Below are 18,667 nucleotides of genomic sequence, written 5' to 3' on the forward strand. Positions count from 1 at the left end.
AGGGCCCGTTCCCCGTACGGGGTGAGGACTCTGCTGTCCCAACACCCTGCCGCCCGACTGGGCAGCCTCCTGTCTGTTCTGGGCCAACTTCTCCTCCGGGGACACAGAACGGGCATCGTGAGCCCCAGGCCTTGTTCATCGTGGAGCATCGTTAGGGGGAGGGGGTTGGGGCGTATGGGGGGATGGGTGCGGGGGCCGGCACAGTATGATACTGGGTGGGGGTGGTGCCACACGCATGCTCGTACGTGGGGGAGGGGGGTTGCCAGGGAGCTGGTGCCAACCCACCCGTGCGGCCCGGTGAAGGTCGTTGATCTTCTTGAGGCACTGGGTGGTGGCCCTCCGCGAGCTGACGGCCGCTGCCACTTCCCCCCACGCGGCACTGGCTGCCCTTCTGAGACCCTCGGGGGAACAGGTCATCCCCTCTGGTCTCGCCCGTGTCCAACAGTCTGCCCAGGTCGGCATCCCCGGATTGGCTGTAAGCTGTGTGGGGTTGGCTGTGCAGGAGCGGTTTGTTATCAGGGGGCTGGTGAGTGCGGGGTCCTGGCAAATCAGTGGCGTGAAGCCCAAGAGGCCTCATTAAGTTGACCAACTAACATTTTATACCAGTGATGGCCTCGCCAGACCGAGAGGAAGCTTGCAGCAGTTCCTGTTCGCTACCACACTTCGAAACGTTTTCATTACATCGCGCCCACTGTCCCTCTTGGTTTATCCCTCCCTGTCTGTCCCTCTCTCTCTGTCTGTCCTTCTCTGTCTCCCAGTCTCTCTCTGTCTGTCCCTCTCTGTCTGTCCCTCTCTCTCTGTCTGTCCCACTCTCTCTGTCTGTCCCTCTCTCTCTGTCTGTCCCTCTCTCTCTGTCTGTCCCTCTCTCTCTGTCTGTCCCTCTCTGTCTCCCAGTCTCTCTCTGTCTGTCCCTCTCGGTCTATCCCTCTCTGTCTGTCCCTCTCTGTCTGTCCCTTTCTGTCTTCCAGTCTCTCTCTCTATCCCTCTCTGTCTCCCAGTTTCTCTGTCTGTCCCTCTCTGTCTCCCAGTCTCTCTCTGTCCCTCTCTGTCTCCCAGTCTCTCTGTCTCCCAGTCTCTCTGTCTGTCCCTCTCTGTCTCCCAGTCTCTCTGTCTGTCCCTCTCTGTCTCCCAGTCTCACTCTCTGTCCCTCTCTGTCTGTCCCTCTCTGTCTCCCAGTCTCTCTCTGTCTGTCCCTCTCTGTCTGTCCCTCTCTGTCTGTCCCTCTCTGTCTGTCCCTCTCTGTCTGTCCCTCTCTGTCTGTCCCTCTGTCTCCCCGTCTCACTCTCTGTCCCTCTGTCTGTCTCTCTCTGTCTGTCCCTCTCTGTCTGTCGCTCTCTGTCTGTCGCTCTCTGTCTGTCGCTCTCTGTCTGTCGCTCTCTGTCTGTCGCTCTCTGTCTGTCGCTCTCTGTCTGTCGCTCTCTGTCTGTCGCTCTCTGTCTGTCCCTCTCCCAGTCCCCCTCTGTCTGTCCCTCTGTCTGTCCCTCTCTGTCTGTCCCTCTCTGTCTGTCCCTCTCTGTCTGTCCCTCTCTGTCTGTCCCTCTCTGTCTGTCCCTCTCTGTCTGTCCCTCTCTATCTGTCCCTCTCTCTTTGTCCCTCTCTCTCTGTCCCTCTCTGTCTCCCAGTCTCTCTCCCTGTCTCTCTGCCTCTTTCCCCATTCAAATCCCTTCTTAAATTGGGCCTCCAACTGAGTTATTGGTTGCCTCTCATTGGTAACGTTTCCTGTGTCTCCGCCTCAAAGTTCTTTCTGATCAAGAACCTACCGGACACCTCATCGGTGGCCAGTGTGATAGAAATGCCAGTTTTGTCGAGAATTGGGGCGGGTGGTGCGATTCCAGAGCACGGAATTGTGAGGTGTGTGTGACTCACCGCAGGTGTAGAGGGCGCGAGCTTCGACTTGTAAGGATCATTTCTTTGCATCTCGTTCAGCATGTCATTTAATGAGTCGATCTGCGATTCAATGCTACCGGCTGGGGCGAGGTCTGAGCTCCCTGCGGCCTAGGGGTAAACACACACACAGGTCAGCCACTCACACACAAACACAGGGACCCCTGCTTCGACTGGGGCTGGCGTCATAGCATTTACAGAGAGACCATAAGGAGCAAGCTCAACAGAGCGATGCTGGGCCGACAGGGGTTAAATTGTAAAAGCAGCTTACTTAGTCAGAGATTCCCTCTATTAGAGGGGGTCTCCCCATGTTTCTGTGTAACAGGTTAGATGGAGGCTGAATGGGCCTCCTCCTGTTCCCATGTAAAGACTCGGGAAGGAGAGGCTGAATGGGCCTCCTCCTGTTCCTGTGTAACAGGCCCGAGAGGTAGCACTGAATGGGCCTCCTCCTGTTCCTGTGTAACAGACTCGAGAGAGGGGCTGAATGGGCCTCCTCCTGTTCCTGTGTAACAGGCCCGAGACGGAGAGGCTGAATAGGCCTCTTCCTGTTCCTGTGTAACAGGCCCGAGAGGGAGAGGCTGAATGGGTCTCCTCCTGTTCCTGCGTAACAGGCCCGGGAGAGAGAGGCTGAATGGGCCTCCTCCTGTTCCTGTGTAACAGGCCCGAGAGGTAGCGCTGAATGGGCCGCCTCCTGTTCCTGCGTAACAGGCCCGAGAGGGAGAGGCCGAATCGGCCTCCTCCTGTTCCTGTGTAACAGGCCCGAGAGGTAGCGCTGAATGGGCCTCCTCCTGTTCCTGCGTAACAGGCCCGAAAGGGAAAGGCTGAATGGGCCTCCTCCTGTTCCTGCGTAACAGGCTTGAGAGGGAGCTGAATGGGCCGCCTCCAGTTCCTGCGTAACAGGCCCGAGAGGGAGAGGCTGAATCGGCCTCCTCCTGTTCCTGTGTAACAGGCCCGAGAGGTAGCGCTGAATGGGCCTCCTCCTGTTCCTTCGTAACAGGCCCAAAAGGGAGAGGCTGAGTGGGCCTCCTCCTGTTCCTGCGTAACAGGCTTGAGAGGGCGCTGAATGAGGAGGTTCAACTACGGGGTCCAGGGGACCTACAAGTGCCGGAGTGTGGCAACCAGGGGCTTTGCACAGTAACTTCATTGCAGTGTTAATGTAAGTCTACTGGGAACCGGAATAAGGATTGTTATTATTAATCGCAGTATATGATTTAAATGGAGAGAGATAGCCGAACTCTCTGTGGTACAGAGGGAACTAGGCATCCTGGTACATTAATCGCACAAAGTTAGTACGCGGATGCAGTGAGCGATCGTGGAAGCAAATGGAGGGTTGGTGTTCGCTACAAGGGGGAGTGGAATATAAAAGTTGGAAAGTTTTACTGTGTGCCTTGGCGAGTCCGCAGCCAGAATACTACGCAGAATTCTTTTCTGCTTATTTGAGATGGGGTATAATTGCTCTCAAAGCAGTTCAGAGAAGGTTCGCTCGACTCATTCCTGGGATGAAATGGGGTGAGGTTTGTCTAATGGAGGTCCACCAACCCCCATCTCTTAGGGAACAGTGGGACAAGATTGAGAGGCCCCTGATCTTACCTCAGAGTCCCCCGGGTAATCCTCCGTGGGCCCCTCCTCCTCCAGCGGGGGCGGTGGTGACGGGAAGATCTCCTCTGCGGGCAGGGGAGGGAAGGAATCCTCAAAGGGGGGAGGCGGAGGGGGAGGGGGTATGTCGGCGGGTGGCAGAGGGAAGGTGAGGAGCCCCTCATCTGATGGGGGTGGGGGTGGGAGAGGCAGATCTGTGAGGGAAACAGAAAAGCAAGAGTCCGTTAAGTTGCGGCCCCCTCCCACTTCTTGTCATGCCGGAGGTCACATCCTGTCACCCTGCGAAAGAGCACCCCACCCCGGCCCACACCCCCACCAAACCGTTGGACACCAAGGGGCAATTTAGCACGACCAATCCACCTAACCTGCACGTCTTTGGATTGTGGGAGGAAACCGGAGCACTCGGAGGAAACCCACGCAGACATGGGGAGAATGTGCAAACTCCACACAGTCACCTGAGGACGGCATTGAATCTTGGCCCCTGGCGTTGTGAGGCAGCAGTGTTAACCACTGTGCCACCGTGGCACCCCAAATGGAGCCTTACGATAAACCTCCAATCAGCTCCATCTCCAACCCCCTCTGAATCCCTCCGACTCCTCAGTCCCTTCTCCTCTGACTCCAGCCCTCGCTTCCCCCTCAATGCCTTCTTCTTCCCCATCATTCCTCTCCTTGCTGCCGCCCATCAGCCCTCCTTCCTCCCCTTCACCTTCCCTCCCTTCCCCTCCATCTTTCTCTCTCTACCCTTCATCCCCCTCCCTTCTCCGCTCCACCTTTCCTCCCCTCATTCCACCCTCTCCTGCTCCCCTCCACCTTCTCCCACCTGCACTCCAACTTCTCTGCTCTTATCCCTCCCCTCCCCTCGACCTACCTCTAGGTCTCAGAATGTCCCCTCGTTTAACCCTAGGCCTCAGACTATTGCCTCCCCTTCGGCCTCTCCCTTCCCCTCTCCCTCAGCCTACCCCCTAAGCCTCGGACTCTTCCCTCCCTCTTGGCCTACCCAGAGGCCTCAGCCTCTCTCTCCCCACGGCCTACCCCGAGGCCTCAGACTCTCCCCCTCAGCCTACTCCTAGGTCTGATAATCTCCCCACCCCTAGGCCTCGGACTCTTTCCACATCCCTACAGCTCAGCCTCTCCTCTCAGCTTACCAACAGGCCTCAAACTCTCGCCTCCCCCTTGGCGTATGCCTAATCCTCAGATTCTCCCCTGCCTCCCACTAGACCTCGAACTCTCCCCTCCCCCTCTGCCTACACCTGGGCCTCGAACCCACCCCTCCCACTCGGCCTACCCCTAGGCCTCAGCCTCTCCACTCCACTTACCTCCAGGCCTTGAACTCTCCCCTCCCTCTCGGCCTATACCTAGACCTCTGCCCACTGCTCCGTCTACCCCTAGGTCTCTACCCTTGACCTACCCCTATCCCTCGGCCTCAACCCACCCTCTCGGTCAACCCCTAAGCCTCAGCCGCTCACCTTCTCCTGGGGCTGTATCTGGGACCTGGCCCACACGGCCCAGCCTGGCCCTGTAGCTGTCGGGGGCACTGGGAGGTGTTGCCCCAGTTTCGACCCGGCCCACAGCCTTGTAAGGGTTGACTTTGGGCTTTGGGGCCACGACAGGGGCAAACTTCTTGGAGGAGTGGTAGAAACTGGGTGCGGTGATGGTGACGTTGACACTTGAGCTCATCTTGGAAGCACCGGGAATTTCCGGAGAAGTCATCATCCGTCAGACTGCTCCTGGCAACTGGGGAAGTAAAGAAATTATAAATCAATCAATCTGCCCAGGTTCCTGCTCCTGATCCATGTCCAATAATACACAGGTTAGGGAGGGAGGGGTGAATTAGTCCGGATTCGTGCTCCTGATCCCAGTCCAGTGACTACTGGGTTAGGGAGGGGGGGGGGGGTGAATCAGTCAGGATTCCTGCTCCTGATCCCAGTCCAGTGATTGCTGGGTTCGGGAGGGGGGTGAATCAGTCAGGATTCCTGCTCCTGATCCCTGTCCAGTGACTACTGGGTTAGGGAGGGGGGTGAATCAGTCCGGTTTCCTGCTCCTGATCCCAGTCCAGTGACTACTGGGTTAGGGAGGGGGGTGAATCAGTCAGGATTCCTGCTCCTGATCCCAGTCCAGTGACTACTGGGTTAGGGAGGGGGGGGGGGGGTGAATCAGTCAGGATTCCTGCTCCTGATCCCAGTCCAGTGACTTCTGGGTTAGGGAGGGGGTGAATCAGTCCGGGTTCCTGCTCCTGATCCCAGTCCAGTGACTACTGGGTTAGGGAGGGGGGGGTGAATCAGTCAGGATTCCTGCTCCTGATCCCAGTCCAGTGTTTGCTGGGTTAGGGAGGGGGTGAATCAGTCAGGATTCCTGCTCCTGATCCTAGTCCAGTGATTGCTGGGTTAGGGAGGGGGTGAATCAGTCAGGATTCCTGCTCCTGATCCCAGTCCAGTGATTGCTGGGTTAGGGAGGGGGGGTGAATCAGTCAGGATTCCTGCTCCTGATCCCAGTCCAGTGACTTCTGGGTTAGGGAGGGGGTGAATCAGTCAGGATTCCTGCTCCTGATCCCAGTCCAGTGTTTGCTGGGTTAGGGAGGGGGGTGAATCAGTCAGGATTCCTGCTCCTGATCCCAGTCCAGTGATTGCTGGGTTAGGGAGGGGGGTGAATCAGTCAGGATTCCTGCTCCTGATCCCAGTCCCGTGATTGCTGGGTTAGGGAGGGGGGTGAATCAGTCAGGCTTCCTACTCCTGATCCCAGTTCAGTGACTGTTGGGTTAGGGAGGGGGATGAATCAGTCAGGATTCCTGCTCCTGATTCCAGTCCAGTGACCCTGGGATAGGGAGGGGGGGGGGGTGTGAATCAGTCCGGGTTCCTGCTCCTGATCATTATTCAGTGACTCCTGGGTTAGGTAGGGGGGTGAATCAGTCCGGATTCCTGCTCCTGATCCCTGTCCAGTGACTCCCAGGTTAGGGAGGGAGGGGTGTGCCTCTGCCTGGTTTCCTGCTCCAGATTAAATGTCTACTACTTGCCGACGTGTTCATCGTCACTTTCCACTTGATGATCCGGGATCTTGAGCACCGTCCCTCGGTCCAAACCGTCCGCCGTCTGCAATCGTCAATCACCCCGGTACCCGCCCTGCGCTCACAACGCTTGATTCACTACCCTCCAGTCAGCTGTCGTCTCTCAAATGCTGACGCGGAGATAGATGGAACGATGGGATTAGGAAACAGTGGTGGGTGGGGGTAGGGGAGAGTGGGAACTGGCCCCCGGGGCCCGGCAAGGGTCGACACAGGGCCTGGGCTCTCCTTCACCATAAAGTACTCCTCTGTCTCCCCTACACAAGGTTTCTCAGTGAGGCCGAGCAGCTCCAGGCAGAGGAAGAGAGAGGCAGGGATTTAATTGGCCATCCGTTAAGGCCCACTGGAGGCTGCTGAGGGGTGGGGGGAGGGAAGACGAAGTGGCCTCTACGTCTCCTGTCAGGCCAGCAGGCCCATCCCCATGGCAACAGCAGGCCGGAACCAGTGTCAATTAGGATATGCTGGCCTCCTCCTGCGGGCAAACACTCACCAGGAGAGGTGATGTTTGACTCATTTAATTCCTGTGGACAACTGGCGCTGATTCACTCCTCCCCTCCCTAATCCAGGAGTGATTGGACAGGGATCAGGAGCAGGATCCCTGTCTGATTCACCCCCTCCCTAATCCAGGGGTCACCGGACAGTGATCAGTAGCAGGAACCCAGACTGATTCACACAGGAAATGAATGTTAAAATAAAACAGTTTAAACCACAACAGTACGCTTCCCCACCCACTGAGATAATGAGACACAGTGTCAAGAGATCTTCACTTAGTACTTAACCCTGTGCGCTACCTGACCTGGGAGTGTTTGATGGGGACAGTGTAGAGGGAGTTTTACTCTGTATGTAACCCCGTGCTGTACCTGTCCTGGGAGTGTTTGATGGGGACAGTGTAGACCTTTATTCTGTATCAAACACTGCTGTACATTACCTAGGCGTGTCTGGTCTTTGTTGCACCACTCGATCGGCACACAGATGCAGATCTTGATACATTTTGCAATAATTCTTCCTCCATAGGGAGGGGAAGTAAAAACCTTTGCTTCTGTTTCTGTGGTTTGTATCAGTTTAATTTGGGTTTTTGAAGCCTGTTTCTTCAGTAGCAAAACCGTGATGACCTTCCCTCTCCCAGCTTGGAGCTCATGTTGTCCTGACCCCTGTACGTTGACCTCTATCCTGACCCCAGCACCATGACACCCACACAGAATTCTCGGCACGTACAGAGGGTTTGAGGTTCAGTACAGGATGGAATTGAAGCACATTGTTTTCCTCAATAGGATTCCAGTAGGTACCTCACCCCGATCAGTCCCTCGTCCACCAAACGCCGGTACAGTTCTGACGGTGTGCCGTACTGTCTGAGGTTTGGTAATGAGGGAGTGCCGCACTGTCGGAGGTTCAGTACTGAGGGAGTGATGCACTGTCAGAGGGTCAGTACTGAGGGAGTGCTGCACTGTCAGAGGGTCAGTACTGAGGGAGTGCTGCACTGTCAGAGGGTGAGTACTGAGGGAGTGCTACACTGTCAGAGGGTCAGTACTGAGGGAGTGCTGCACTGCCAGAGAGTCAGTACTGAGGAAGTGCAGCACTGTCAGAGGGTCAGTACTGAGGGAGTGACGCACTGTCAGAGGGTGAGAACTGAGGGAGTGCTACACTGTCAGAGGGTCAGTACTGAGGGAGTGCTACACTGTCAGAGGATCAGTACTGAGGGAGTGCCGTACTGTCAGAGGGTCAGTACTGAGGGAGCGCCGCACTGTCAGAGGGTCAGTACTGAGGGAGCGCCGCACTGTCAGAGGGTCAGTACTGAGAGAGTGCTACACTGTCAGAGGGTCAGTACTGAGGGAGTGCCGTACTGTCAGAGGGGGTGCAGAGGGAGTTCCATACTGTCTGAGGGTCAGTACTGAGGGAGTGCTGCACTACCGGACTGTCGGAACAGATGGAGTTCCGTACTGTTGGAGGGTCAGTGCTGAGGAAGTGCTGCACTGAGGGAGCTCTGCTCTTTGAAAGTGGGATCTTGCTGTGCGTAAGTTGGCCAACACATTGCCTCCGTTGCAGCAGTGAGCACACTTCACCGGCTGCTCATCCTTTGGGATATCTTGGACCGGTATCCTCCCTTCCCAAATCCCCATCAGAGCTTTCGTTTCGAGTCGTTTGTCAATCAGTCAATTTAAAATCAACTGAGGAAGCACATTGCGAACTTCTCCCACGCTCCTTCTGTGTTTCTCAGTATTGGTTCCTGGAGACGGGCTCCAATTTTTCACTGTGGGCCACCTCCCTGCTGAGAGTAGAGTCCCTGAAAATTGCAGGCATTTTAACCGTGTCTCCTCTGCCTCTTTCCACCCAAAAAAACTTTCGCCCCGATCAACTTCGAAATTCCCCAGGGAATCCTTCCCGGGATTTGAGTCCTTGGAGCCCAGGTGACTCCAGACGACATTCACTCCCAGAAGGACACTTTCTTTCGCAAGACCGTCCATGCCACGGGTATCCCCCACTCAAATCGTGTATCAAAGCTTCAGATAATTCCTGAAAATAGCACCCTCCTATTTAATCAATAACTTTGATTCATACAGCTCCCTGTTCATCTAGAAAAATGTCCTGGGACAATTCCTCAGCATAAATCAGGCAACGGATACACCAGGGAAGGAAATATTTGGGGCAGTGGGTCAAAAGCTCGGTCAAAGGGATCGGATTTAAGGAGTGTCTTGACGGTGGAAAGATAGAGAGAGACACACACACACACGGAGAGACAGAGAGAGAGAGAGTAGGAGAGCCAGCAAGACTGAGAGAGGAAGAGAGACAGAGAAAAATAGAGAGACAGAGGAAGAGAGCAAGAGAAAGAGCGAGAGAGACAGAGGCAGACACACACACAGAGGGAGAGCCAGTGAGAGAGTTACAGAGAGAAACACAAAGAGAGAGAGAGTTACAGAGAGAGAGGCTGAAAGGGACAGAAAGAGAGACAGAAAGAGAGAGACAGAGAGAGAGGGAGAGGGAGGCAGACAGAGAAAGAAAAAGAAAGAGACAGAGAAAGAGAGACAAAAAGACAGAAAGTCAGACTGAGGGAGAAAGAGACAGACAGAGAGAGAGACAGTGAGAGAAAGAGGAGAGGGAGAGACAGAGGGAGAGAGATACAGACAGACTGCATCATAGAGTGAGGGCAACAGGGTGTCAGATGGAGAAACAAGCCGATTTAGTCGCATTGATGTGAAGTGATTACCGCTGTTTAAACAGTTGGGACTGAGCGAGAGAATAATGCTCCATTTGTAAATGTAGTGCTGGAGGTGTTGGGGAATGTTGAGCCTGAGTCAAACACAGAGAGTGGCTCTTTCACAATCTTATTTACAACATGGACCTGGCAGTTCACTATGCAGAGAGAGAGAGTGGGTGTGAGAGAGAGAGACAGACAGCCAGAGAGAGAGACAAAGAGAAACAAAAAGGGAGAGAGAGAGAGAGAGAAAGATGGACTGTGAGGGAGAGAAATAGGGAGAGAGAGATGGAGACAGAGAGAGGAGGAGGAGAGAGAGAGGGGAAGGGAGAGAAAGAGAGAGGGGAATGGAGAGAAAGAGGGGAATGGAGAGAAAGAGAGAGGGGAGGCAGAGAGAGGGGAAGGGAGAGAGAGAGAGAGAGAGGGGGGAAGGGAGAGAAAGAGAGAGGGGAAGGGAGAGAAAGAGAGGGGGAAGGGAGAGAAAGAGAGAGGGGGAAGGGAGAGAAAGAGAGAGGGGGAAGGGAGAGAAAGAGAGAGGGGGAAGGGAGAGAAAGAGAGAGGGGAAGGGAGAGAGAGAGGGGGCGGAGAGAATGAGAGGGGGAAGGGAGAGAAAGAGAGAGGGGGAGGGAAAGAGAGAGGGGGGGAGGGAAAGAGAGAGGGGGAGGGAGAGAAAGAGAGAGGGGACGGAGAGAAAGAGAGAGGGGACGGAGAGAAAGAGAGGGGGATGGAGGGAAAGAGAGGTGGACCGAGGGAAAGAGAGACAGGGGATAGGAGATAGAGAGTGGGATAGAGTGAGAGACAGAAAGAGAGAGAGAGGGGGGAATTAAGAGAGACAGTGTGAGGGATATGCTTTGTAAGTCCACATAGTGAGAGATATCAGTCCCTCCGGCCTCACAGCCAAAGTTTCAGCGAACTCTGGGCAAAGTTTGGTATAGTTCCAGGTCATTGAAGCTTCCTTACCTGAGATGGATTAAATCTTTGTCTGCGTGATTCTCCTTTCCCGAGACAGGACCTCTTCACGAATAGCTGAAAAGCACTCTCTTTCTATCTCTCTCTGTCCCCTAATTTCTCTCTTTCTGTTTCTGTGTCTCTGCCTCTCTCTGTGCCTGTGTGTGTGTGTCTCTCTCTCTCTCTCTGCCTCTCTCTCTTTCTCACTCCGCCTCTCTCTTTCTCCCCTGACTTCCGACAGCCAAGCAGTGTGCCACGGCCCCGATAGGATTTCCAAAAAAGGATAGACTCTCGACATGATGTCACTGGCCTTGAGAATGTGGAAAAAAATGCAGAGTCCTGACTCACTGTCTGCAGAGCAGAACGAGGCCTGGCAAATCTCCCAGCTCTGCATGGCTCCCTGCCTCACTCCCACCACCCCCTCTCTTGCTCTCCCCCTTTGTTTCCCTCTCTCTGTCCCTGTCTCTCCCCTCTCTATCTCTGTTTCTCTCTTTGCCTTCCTCTATCTCTCTGACTCTCTGTTCCCTTTTTCTTGTCTGTCTCTCTGTCCCTATGTATCTCTTCCCTCTCTCTGTCCCCCTCTCTTTCTGTCTGTCTCTCGGTTTCCTTCTCTCCTCTCTCTCACTCTGTCCCTGTCTCTCCCCCCTCTCTGCCTCTCCCCTTGTCTGCCTCTCTCTCCTTGTGTTGCTGTCCTCCTGTTTCCTGTGTGCCTCTCTCTGTCTCGCTCACTGTCTTCTTTATCTCTGTATCTCTCTTTGCCTCCTTCTCTGTCTCTGTCCCCCTCTTTCTGTCTCTATGTCTCTCACTGTCTCTTCCTCCTCCCTGTCTCTTCCTCCTCCCTGTCTCTCCCCTTGTCTGTGTCTCTCCCCTTGTGTTTCTGTGTGCCTCTCTGACTCGCTCACTGTCTTCTTTCTCTCTGTCTCTCCCGCTATCTCTCTCTGGATGACACACTCTTTCTTTTTGTCTGTCTGTCTCTCTCTCTTGTCTCTCTCTCTCTCTGCGTCTCTAGAGCTAGAGCTAGTTTTTCCTGTTTTTTGAAAGTTGCCTGAGAGCAGTACAGACATGTCAAAATTCCTTGTTGCCCCAATCAACATCTCAATAATGTGTCTGAACAGAAGCTGCTGGAATTCAGCAAGAGATCGAGAAATGGAGAGAGTGAGAGATAAAGAGAGTGAGAGAGAGAGAGAGACACAGAGTGAGAGAGAAGCAGAGATAGAGAGAGAAACAGAGAGAAGACAGAGAGTGAGAGAGACAGAGTGGGAGAGAGAGACAGAGACAGACAGAGAGAAAGACAGAGATAAAAGCAAATTACTGCGGATGCTGGAATCTGAAACCAAAGAGAAAATGCTGGAAAATCTCAGCAGGTCTGGCAGCATCTGTAGGGAGAGAAAAGAGCTAACTCTACTCTGGCAACCTCTATATTCTTCAAGGGATCCACTCGATCCCAGCTGCCTATGCATGTCATATGCCTCCTTATTCCCTTGTTTAAGAAAGGAAGCAGGGACAATCCAGCAAATTATAGCCCGATGAGCTTGACATCAGTGGTGGGGAAGCCTTTGGAAAATATTCTGAGGGACAGGATATAAGCACATTTGGAGGAAAATGGACTAGTTAGTGACGGGGAAGGTCATGTCTCACCAACTTGATTGAGTTTTTTGAAGAGGTGACTAAAGAAAATTGATGACTGAAGGTGTTGTGGATGTAGTTTATATGGACTTTACTGAGGTGTTTGGCAGACAGGTACAAAAACTAAAATCACATGGAATTTGGGATGGGCTGGCTAGATGGATGCAGAACTGGCTTGGTTATAGAAGACAGAGTGGTGGAGGCTGTTTTTCTGAATGGAGGTCTGTAGCTAGTGGTGTTCCGCAGGGATCCGTGCTGGCACCTGTGGTTCTGGAGGAAAATGTGGGTGGTCTGATTAGTAAGTTTGCGGATGACACGAAGATAGCGGAGTTGCTGATAATGCCAAGGATTGTCTTACGATACAACAGGATATAGATAGATTGGAGACTTTGGGCACAAAAATGGCAGATGGAGTTTAATCCAGACAAATGCGAGGTGATGCATTTTGGAGGATCAAATCTAGGTATGAATTATACTAAATGGCAGAACCCTTAGGAACATTAACATAGAGGGATCAAGGTGTGCTGGTACACAGTTCCCTAAAAGTGGCAACACAGATGGCCAAGGTGATTAAGAAGGCATATGACATGCTTGCCTTCATCACCTGGGGCATTGAGTATAGGAGTTGGGAAATCATGTTGCAGCTATATAAAACCTTGGTTAGGCCGCATTTGGAGTATTGCGTTCATTTTGGCCACCACATTATCAGAAGGATGTGGAAGCTTTGGAGAGAGTACAAAGAAGGTTCACCAGGATGTTCCATGTCTCGAGGGTGTTGGCTATGAGGAGAGGTTGGATAAACTAGGCTTGTTTTCACTGGAAAGTTGGAGGTTGAGGGGAGACCTGAAAGAGGTCGTCAAAATTATGAGAGGCTTAGACAGGGTGGATAGTCAGAGACTTTTGGCAAGGTTAAAGTGTCAATTACAAGAGGGCACAGGTTCAAAGTGAGAGGGGGAAAGGTTTAGGGAGATGGGTGGGGTAAGTCTTTCACGCAGAGAGTGGTGGGTGCCTTAGGATGTGGTGGGAGCAGGCACATTGGCAACATTTAAGAGGCACCTGGATGGGTACATGAATAGGGAGGAAATAGAGGGATATGGACCGAGTAAGGGCAGAAGGTTTTAGTTTTAGTTAGGGCATCATGATCGGCACAGGCTTGGAGGGCCGAAGGGCCTGTTCCTGTGCTGTACTTTTCTTTGGTCTTTGTTCTTCTTTTTGACCAGGGCCTCAATATCCCGAGTCGTCCAGGGTTCCCTACTTCTACCAGCCTTGTCCTTCACTCTAAAAGGAATGTGCTTACCCTGAACCCTGGTTCACACACTTTTGAAAGCCTCCCATTTATCAGCCACCCCTTTGCATGCCAAGAGACTCCTCCAATCAGGAGGATAGAGATAGAGAGGGTTGAAGGAGATTACAGAGATAGGGAGGGGCTTGGGGGCTGGATTTGGAAATACAGAGAGGGACCACTCTGCCTATCTTGTCTGTGCCGGCTGAGAAACGAGCCGCCCAGGCGACAACCCCTTCCAGCATTTGATTTGTATCCCTGCACGTTACGGAGCCTAAGTTGAATATCTGGACAACTATCCCATGAGTTGAGTGTTTCTACCTCTGCTACGCTTTCCGGCAGAGACTTCCAGCCCTCCCCCCAACCCTCTGGAGAAGGAAAATATTTCCTCATCCCTGCACCCCCCTCTAATCTTTGAACCAATCAGTTCAACTCTATTCCTCCCTCGTGACTGTCCCTCTCTGCTAAAGTGGGTCTATTCCCGCCCACTCTACCCAGGCCCCTTAGAATGTTGTACTCATGAATTAATTGCAGACTCGATGGGCTGAATGGCCTCCTTCTGTACTATATGGATCCTATGATTCTTCCCTCAGCTTCTTCTATGTAGAGGAGGAACAGCCCCAGCCCATTCGATCGTTCCTGATCCTGGCGATTCCCCAGTCCTGGATGGCAACGTCCTTGTAAATCTCCTCTACCACCCCTTCTGATGCAACTATGTCCTTTCTAGAATGAGGTGACAAAATTGCGCCTGATGGACAAGCTGTGGCCTGACAGCTAAGGCCACTGGAAGGGCATTAAAATGGGCTTGAGTCAGAGAGGCAGCAGAGGAACTGAGTGGAAAGAGCAGTGAGAGGCGGATTCAGTCCGATTGTCACTGTTTAAACAGTGCGGGCTGAGCGAGGATAATCCTCCCTTTGTAAATATGGTGCTGGAGGTGTTGGCAAATGGTGAGCCTGAGGCAATCACGGCGAGAGTAGCTCTTTCACAATCTTATTTATGATGTGGAGATGCCAGCGTTGGACTGGGGTGAGCACAGTAAGAAGTCTTACAACACCAGAGGAGCCTCTGATCTCCGGGTAAGCGTTCTCCAAGGCGGCCTTCAGGACGCGCGACAACGCAGAATCGCCGAGCAGAAACTTATAGCCAAGTTCCGCACACATGAGTGCGGCCTCAACCGGGACCTGGGATTCATGTCGCATTACATTCATCCCCCACCATCCGGCCTGCAAAATCCTACCAACTGTCCTGGCTTGACACAATTCACACCTCTTTAACCTGGGGTTCCCCCATCTCTGGATCTGTAAAGATTTAATCACCTGCTAATGCTCACAGTAAGACTTCTTACTGTGCTCACCCCTCGCTCAGCCCGGACTGTTTAAACAGTGATGGCGTCGAGGAGACTGACCCCAAGATTCAAGGACACTGACCTAGGTAGGCTCCTGGATGCTGTGGAGGCCAGGAGGGATGTCCTGTTCCCTCAAGGCTACAGGAGGGTATAGGGTAGCCGGTGCTGCCTGAGATGAGGTGGCAGGTGGCGGCGGCAGTGAGCTTGGGGCGTGTGACCAGGAAGACTGCCCTCCATTGCAGGAAGAAGGTCAATGACCTATACCGGGCAACATGAGTGAGTAGGCACCGACGCAACCCCCCCACCCCCTGCCCCCGCTGGAGACCTTTCCACCCCCATGCGAGCATCCACCTCCTCTCCCCCTTCAACCCCCCACAACACTTCCTCCACCACTTCAACCCCCCCCCCCCCTCCAGTGTGAACCACACGTGTGGCCCCCTCTGCGTCTCCTCAGGAGCAGCTGTCATACAATCGCCAGGAGTGGGCCCAGCCTGGCGGAGGGGTGCCAGACTTGAGAATCCTCACCTCCTTCGAGGAGTGGGTCCTGGAGGTGACTGGTGTGGCTGAGCACAGGGCGGTCACCCACGTGGAGGCTGGCGGACGCCGCAGAGGTGAGGAACCACCGGGCTCCACCCAGGGGACCTGTCAAACTGAGTTGTTATTGCCTCACTGACTGGCCCAACCCTCCTACTGACCACATGTCTATTCATCCACCCATCCCAGGCAGCACTCTCCAGCCTTCCAGGGGAACACCTTGGAGGAGAGCTCCAAGGATGCCACCGTACTAGCTGCATCACAGCTGTCATCCCCACTCTCCATCAACGCAGATACATCACCTCGCTGGGAAATGTTAGTGGTCAGGTTTCTGGGCACAATCTGGTGAGCACCACACTGCTGCTGCTGATCTACATCAGGTGGAAGCAGCAACCCCCAGGCGAGACAGCAGTCGGAGGGCTGCGCTGGATCCCAGGACCCAGCTGGGTCCCAGCCTGATGCTGAGCCTGTGGTACAGAGGTACCTGGAGTTGATGGAAACGATAGGGAGTCGCCGGGACATTCAGAGACACAGATAGTGAGACAGAAAAAGAGTGTGAGAGAGAGACTGAAAGAGAGAGAGAAAGACAGAGATAGACAAAGTGTGAAGAGAGAGGCAGAGGTTGAGAGAGGGACAGAAAAAGTGTGTGAGAGAGAGAGACAGACAGTGAGAGAGAGACACAGAGAAAGAGACTGAGAGAGGGGATTCTCCAGGCCCGTTAGCCCCAGATGGGAATTGCGAAGGCCCAATGAATCAGGTGTGACTCTAAAAACCAGACTCGTGCCAACTGTCAGACCTGTTGCGAGTCTCCCAGCCCGTTCCGCTGGCCCCGACCACGTTCCTGCCCAGAGCCGAAGGGAACTTGCTAATCTGCATGCATTTGAATGCAATTATGAGGGAGGAAGCCTGATTCAGTGGCCTCTCCTGGAATGCCCCCACTCCCCTCCAGCCAGGAGTCACATAGCCGTGATATAATGCTAGTCCTGTAAAGCAGGGACCAGGCACCATGGACTCTGAGGGGTAGACAAGGAGTTAGGTGCCCTTCATTACTCTATTCTGGGTTGCAGAGGGGACGGGTTTACTCTGGACCTGGGGGTAGTGGGGCTCATGCTGGTGAGAAGGGGTTGGACTCGGGGGTGTTCTCCCCCAGGATGGGGGCTCCGTGGTTGAAACCTTTCATGATGTGGTTCAAATTCATGCAGCTGATCGGCAATAGTGTTCATTCTTGTCAGTTTCCTGGGAGAACCATGGGGGTCTCCAGTGCATTTCCATTTCGGTGCACCCTGAGAATGTGTAAACCCTCAGAGTTGTAACAACACTCCAATCAAAGTGTGGGGATGGCCATGTTTAATGGCCGGCACGGTAGCACAGTGGTTAGCACTGTTGCTTCACAGCGCCAGGGACTCGGGTTCGATTCCCGTCTGGGCCACTGTCTGTGCGGAGTCTGCATGTTCTCCCCCTGTCTGCGTGGATTTCCTCGGGTGCTTCGGTTTCCTCCACAAGTCCCAAAAGACGTGCTTGTTAGGTGGATTGGACATTCTGACCTCTCCCTCAGTGTACCCGAACAGGCGTTGGAGTGTGGTGACTGGGGGATTTTCACAGTAACTTTATTGCAATGTCAATGTAAGCCTACTTGTGACACTAATAAAGATTATAATTATTATCTCAGGCACCCCAGGTGCTGACACACCTCACTGAATCTCTTTGATTGGCAGCTTCACAGCAGATAGGTGAAGGAGGGGATTAACTGAGGTGAGTTGACACAAGGAACAGATGCAACAGGAGCTGCTGAAATCTTTTGTGGGTTGGCAGCTTGTATCAAAGCAAAGGCCATCATTGTTGGCACACGTTACGGTACCTGACCAGACCCCAATTTATATTCGGAAACCAGACGAGACATTCCAATGATTTTTCAATTTGTAAAACTGTGAGGAAAGCATACCCACGAGGCTCCCTGGGAAACCCAGGAGAAGGACCACATGGCCCTTGCAGGGTGCCCACTGGCTCCTCGTCTGGGCGGGAGCAAATGACAGATGCTGGGATATCTGACCAGACCCTCAATGTGTGTTCTGAAACTGGAGGGGATACCCGAACAATCCTGCAACTTCTAAAACTGTGAGGAAAGGATGCTTCACCCCAATAGGGATTCCACTGACAAACAGGCATCTTTAGTATTAAAACAAACTTTGGGCGGGATTCTCTCAGCCCGGGGGCGGGCCGAAGAATCCCCGCGACCGGCACGAATCGCGCCACACCGCCAGCATGCGATTCTCTTGGTCGGGGGCGGCCTGTGGGGGGGCCTCCGATGTGGCCTGGCCCACGATCGGGGCCCACCAATCGGTGGGCCGGCCTCTCTTGCTGGGACCTTGTTTCTTCCGCGCTAGCCCCTGTAGTCCTGCGCCATGTTACGTCGGGGCCGGCACATTGAAGGAAGGCACTGCACATACGCGCGTTGGCGCCGGCGCCACTGCGCATGTGTGCGCTGGTGCCACTGCGCATGCATGGATCTCGCGGCGCCCAGTTCGCACCGGGATCAGCAGCTGGAGCGGCGTGAACCGCTCCAGTGCAGTGCTGGCCCCCTGTAGGGGCCAGAATTAGTCGTGGGGTCGGCCCGTTCATGCCGTCATAAAACACGACGGCATTTACGACGGCGTGGACACCCTGCTGCGGGTTAGTGAATCCCGCCCTTTATTCTTAACACCGGACCAACTGCATTAACACAGAAAATGCCTGACAACTAACAGTTAAACTATTCTTAACAATAAAAGGAAACACTTCAACTTCTAACTTATACCTTCTCTACCTCCAATTAAGCAAACCACATTACAGGTTGAAAGGCACTTGGAAATAAAGTTAGCAAACACGGGGATATTTGCTGTCCTGTGTGTAGAGAGTTGCTTTTGGTAAAGGAGAGAGACCCTTTCCAGGCACAACCTGTGAGTCCTTCTTTCTTTGGCAGGCTAAAAGTTAAACTGCCTGGTACAGACCTGGCTCCTCCCATTAATTACATAATTTCTATCCCACGAACTGTCTTATGACCATCTTACTAAGTGTCATGTGAGAGTACCTTTAAGACATGGATGTTTAAGCAATGTACCTTTAAAAAAACAGTGATGTCAGAGAGTGGGTGGGGCTGAGTTCAGGTCAGCCAATTTGGAAGTTTCAGTTTGGAAAAGCAGCTTGTGTGCGTCTGGGTGTTTCCAG

The 18,667-nt window shown here is 53.5% G+C and overlaps 1 protein-coding gene across 4 annotated transcripts in view; it reads right to left on the reverse strand.

Annotated features, from left to right (window-relative positions):
* Positions 1–18,667, reverse strand: part of LOC140392881 (zyxin-like) — a 50,516-nt gene that overhangs the window by 17,956 nt on the left and 13,893 nt on the right. The window contains exons 1-4 of one of the 4 annotated variants that reach the window (XM_072478635.1): positions 10,689–10,904; positions 4,947–5,214; positions 3,475–3,674; positions 1,867–1,995 (exon numbers count right to left, since the gene is read on the reverse strand). In XM_072478635.1, coding sequence (XP_072334736.1) covers positions 1,867–1,995; positions 3,475–3,674; positions 4,947–5,193 — 576 coding nt within the window. In that variant the 5' untranslated portion in view covers positions 5,194–5,214; positions 10,689–10,904. Of the gene's footprint in view, positions 1–1,866; positions 1,996–3,474; positions 3,675–4,946; positions 5,215–6,490; positions 6,927–9,740; positions 9,949–10,688; positions 10,905–18,667 lie in introns of those variants that run through there. The other 3 variants (XM_072478639.1, XM_072478637.1, XM_072478638.1) reach the window with 3 other exon arrangements.

The sequence above is a fragment of the Scyliorhinus torazame genome, chromosome 16 (assembly GCF_047496885.1).
Source record: "Scyliorhinus torazame isolate Kashiwa2021f chromosome 16, sScyTor2.1, whole genome shotgun sequence".
NCBI classification, from domain to species: domain Eukaryota; kingdom Metazoa; phylum Chordata; class Chondrichthyes; order Carcharhiniformes; family Scyliorhinidae; genus Scyliorhinus; species Scyliorhinus torazame.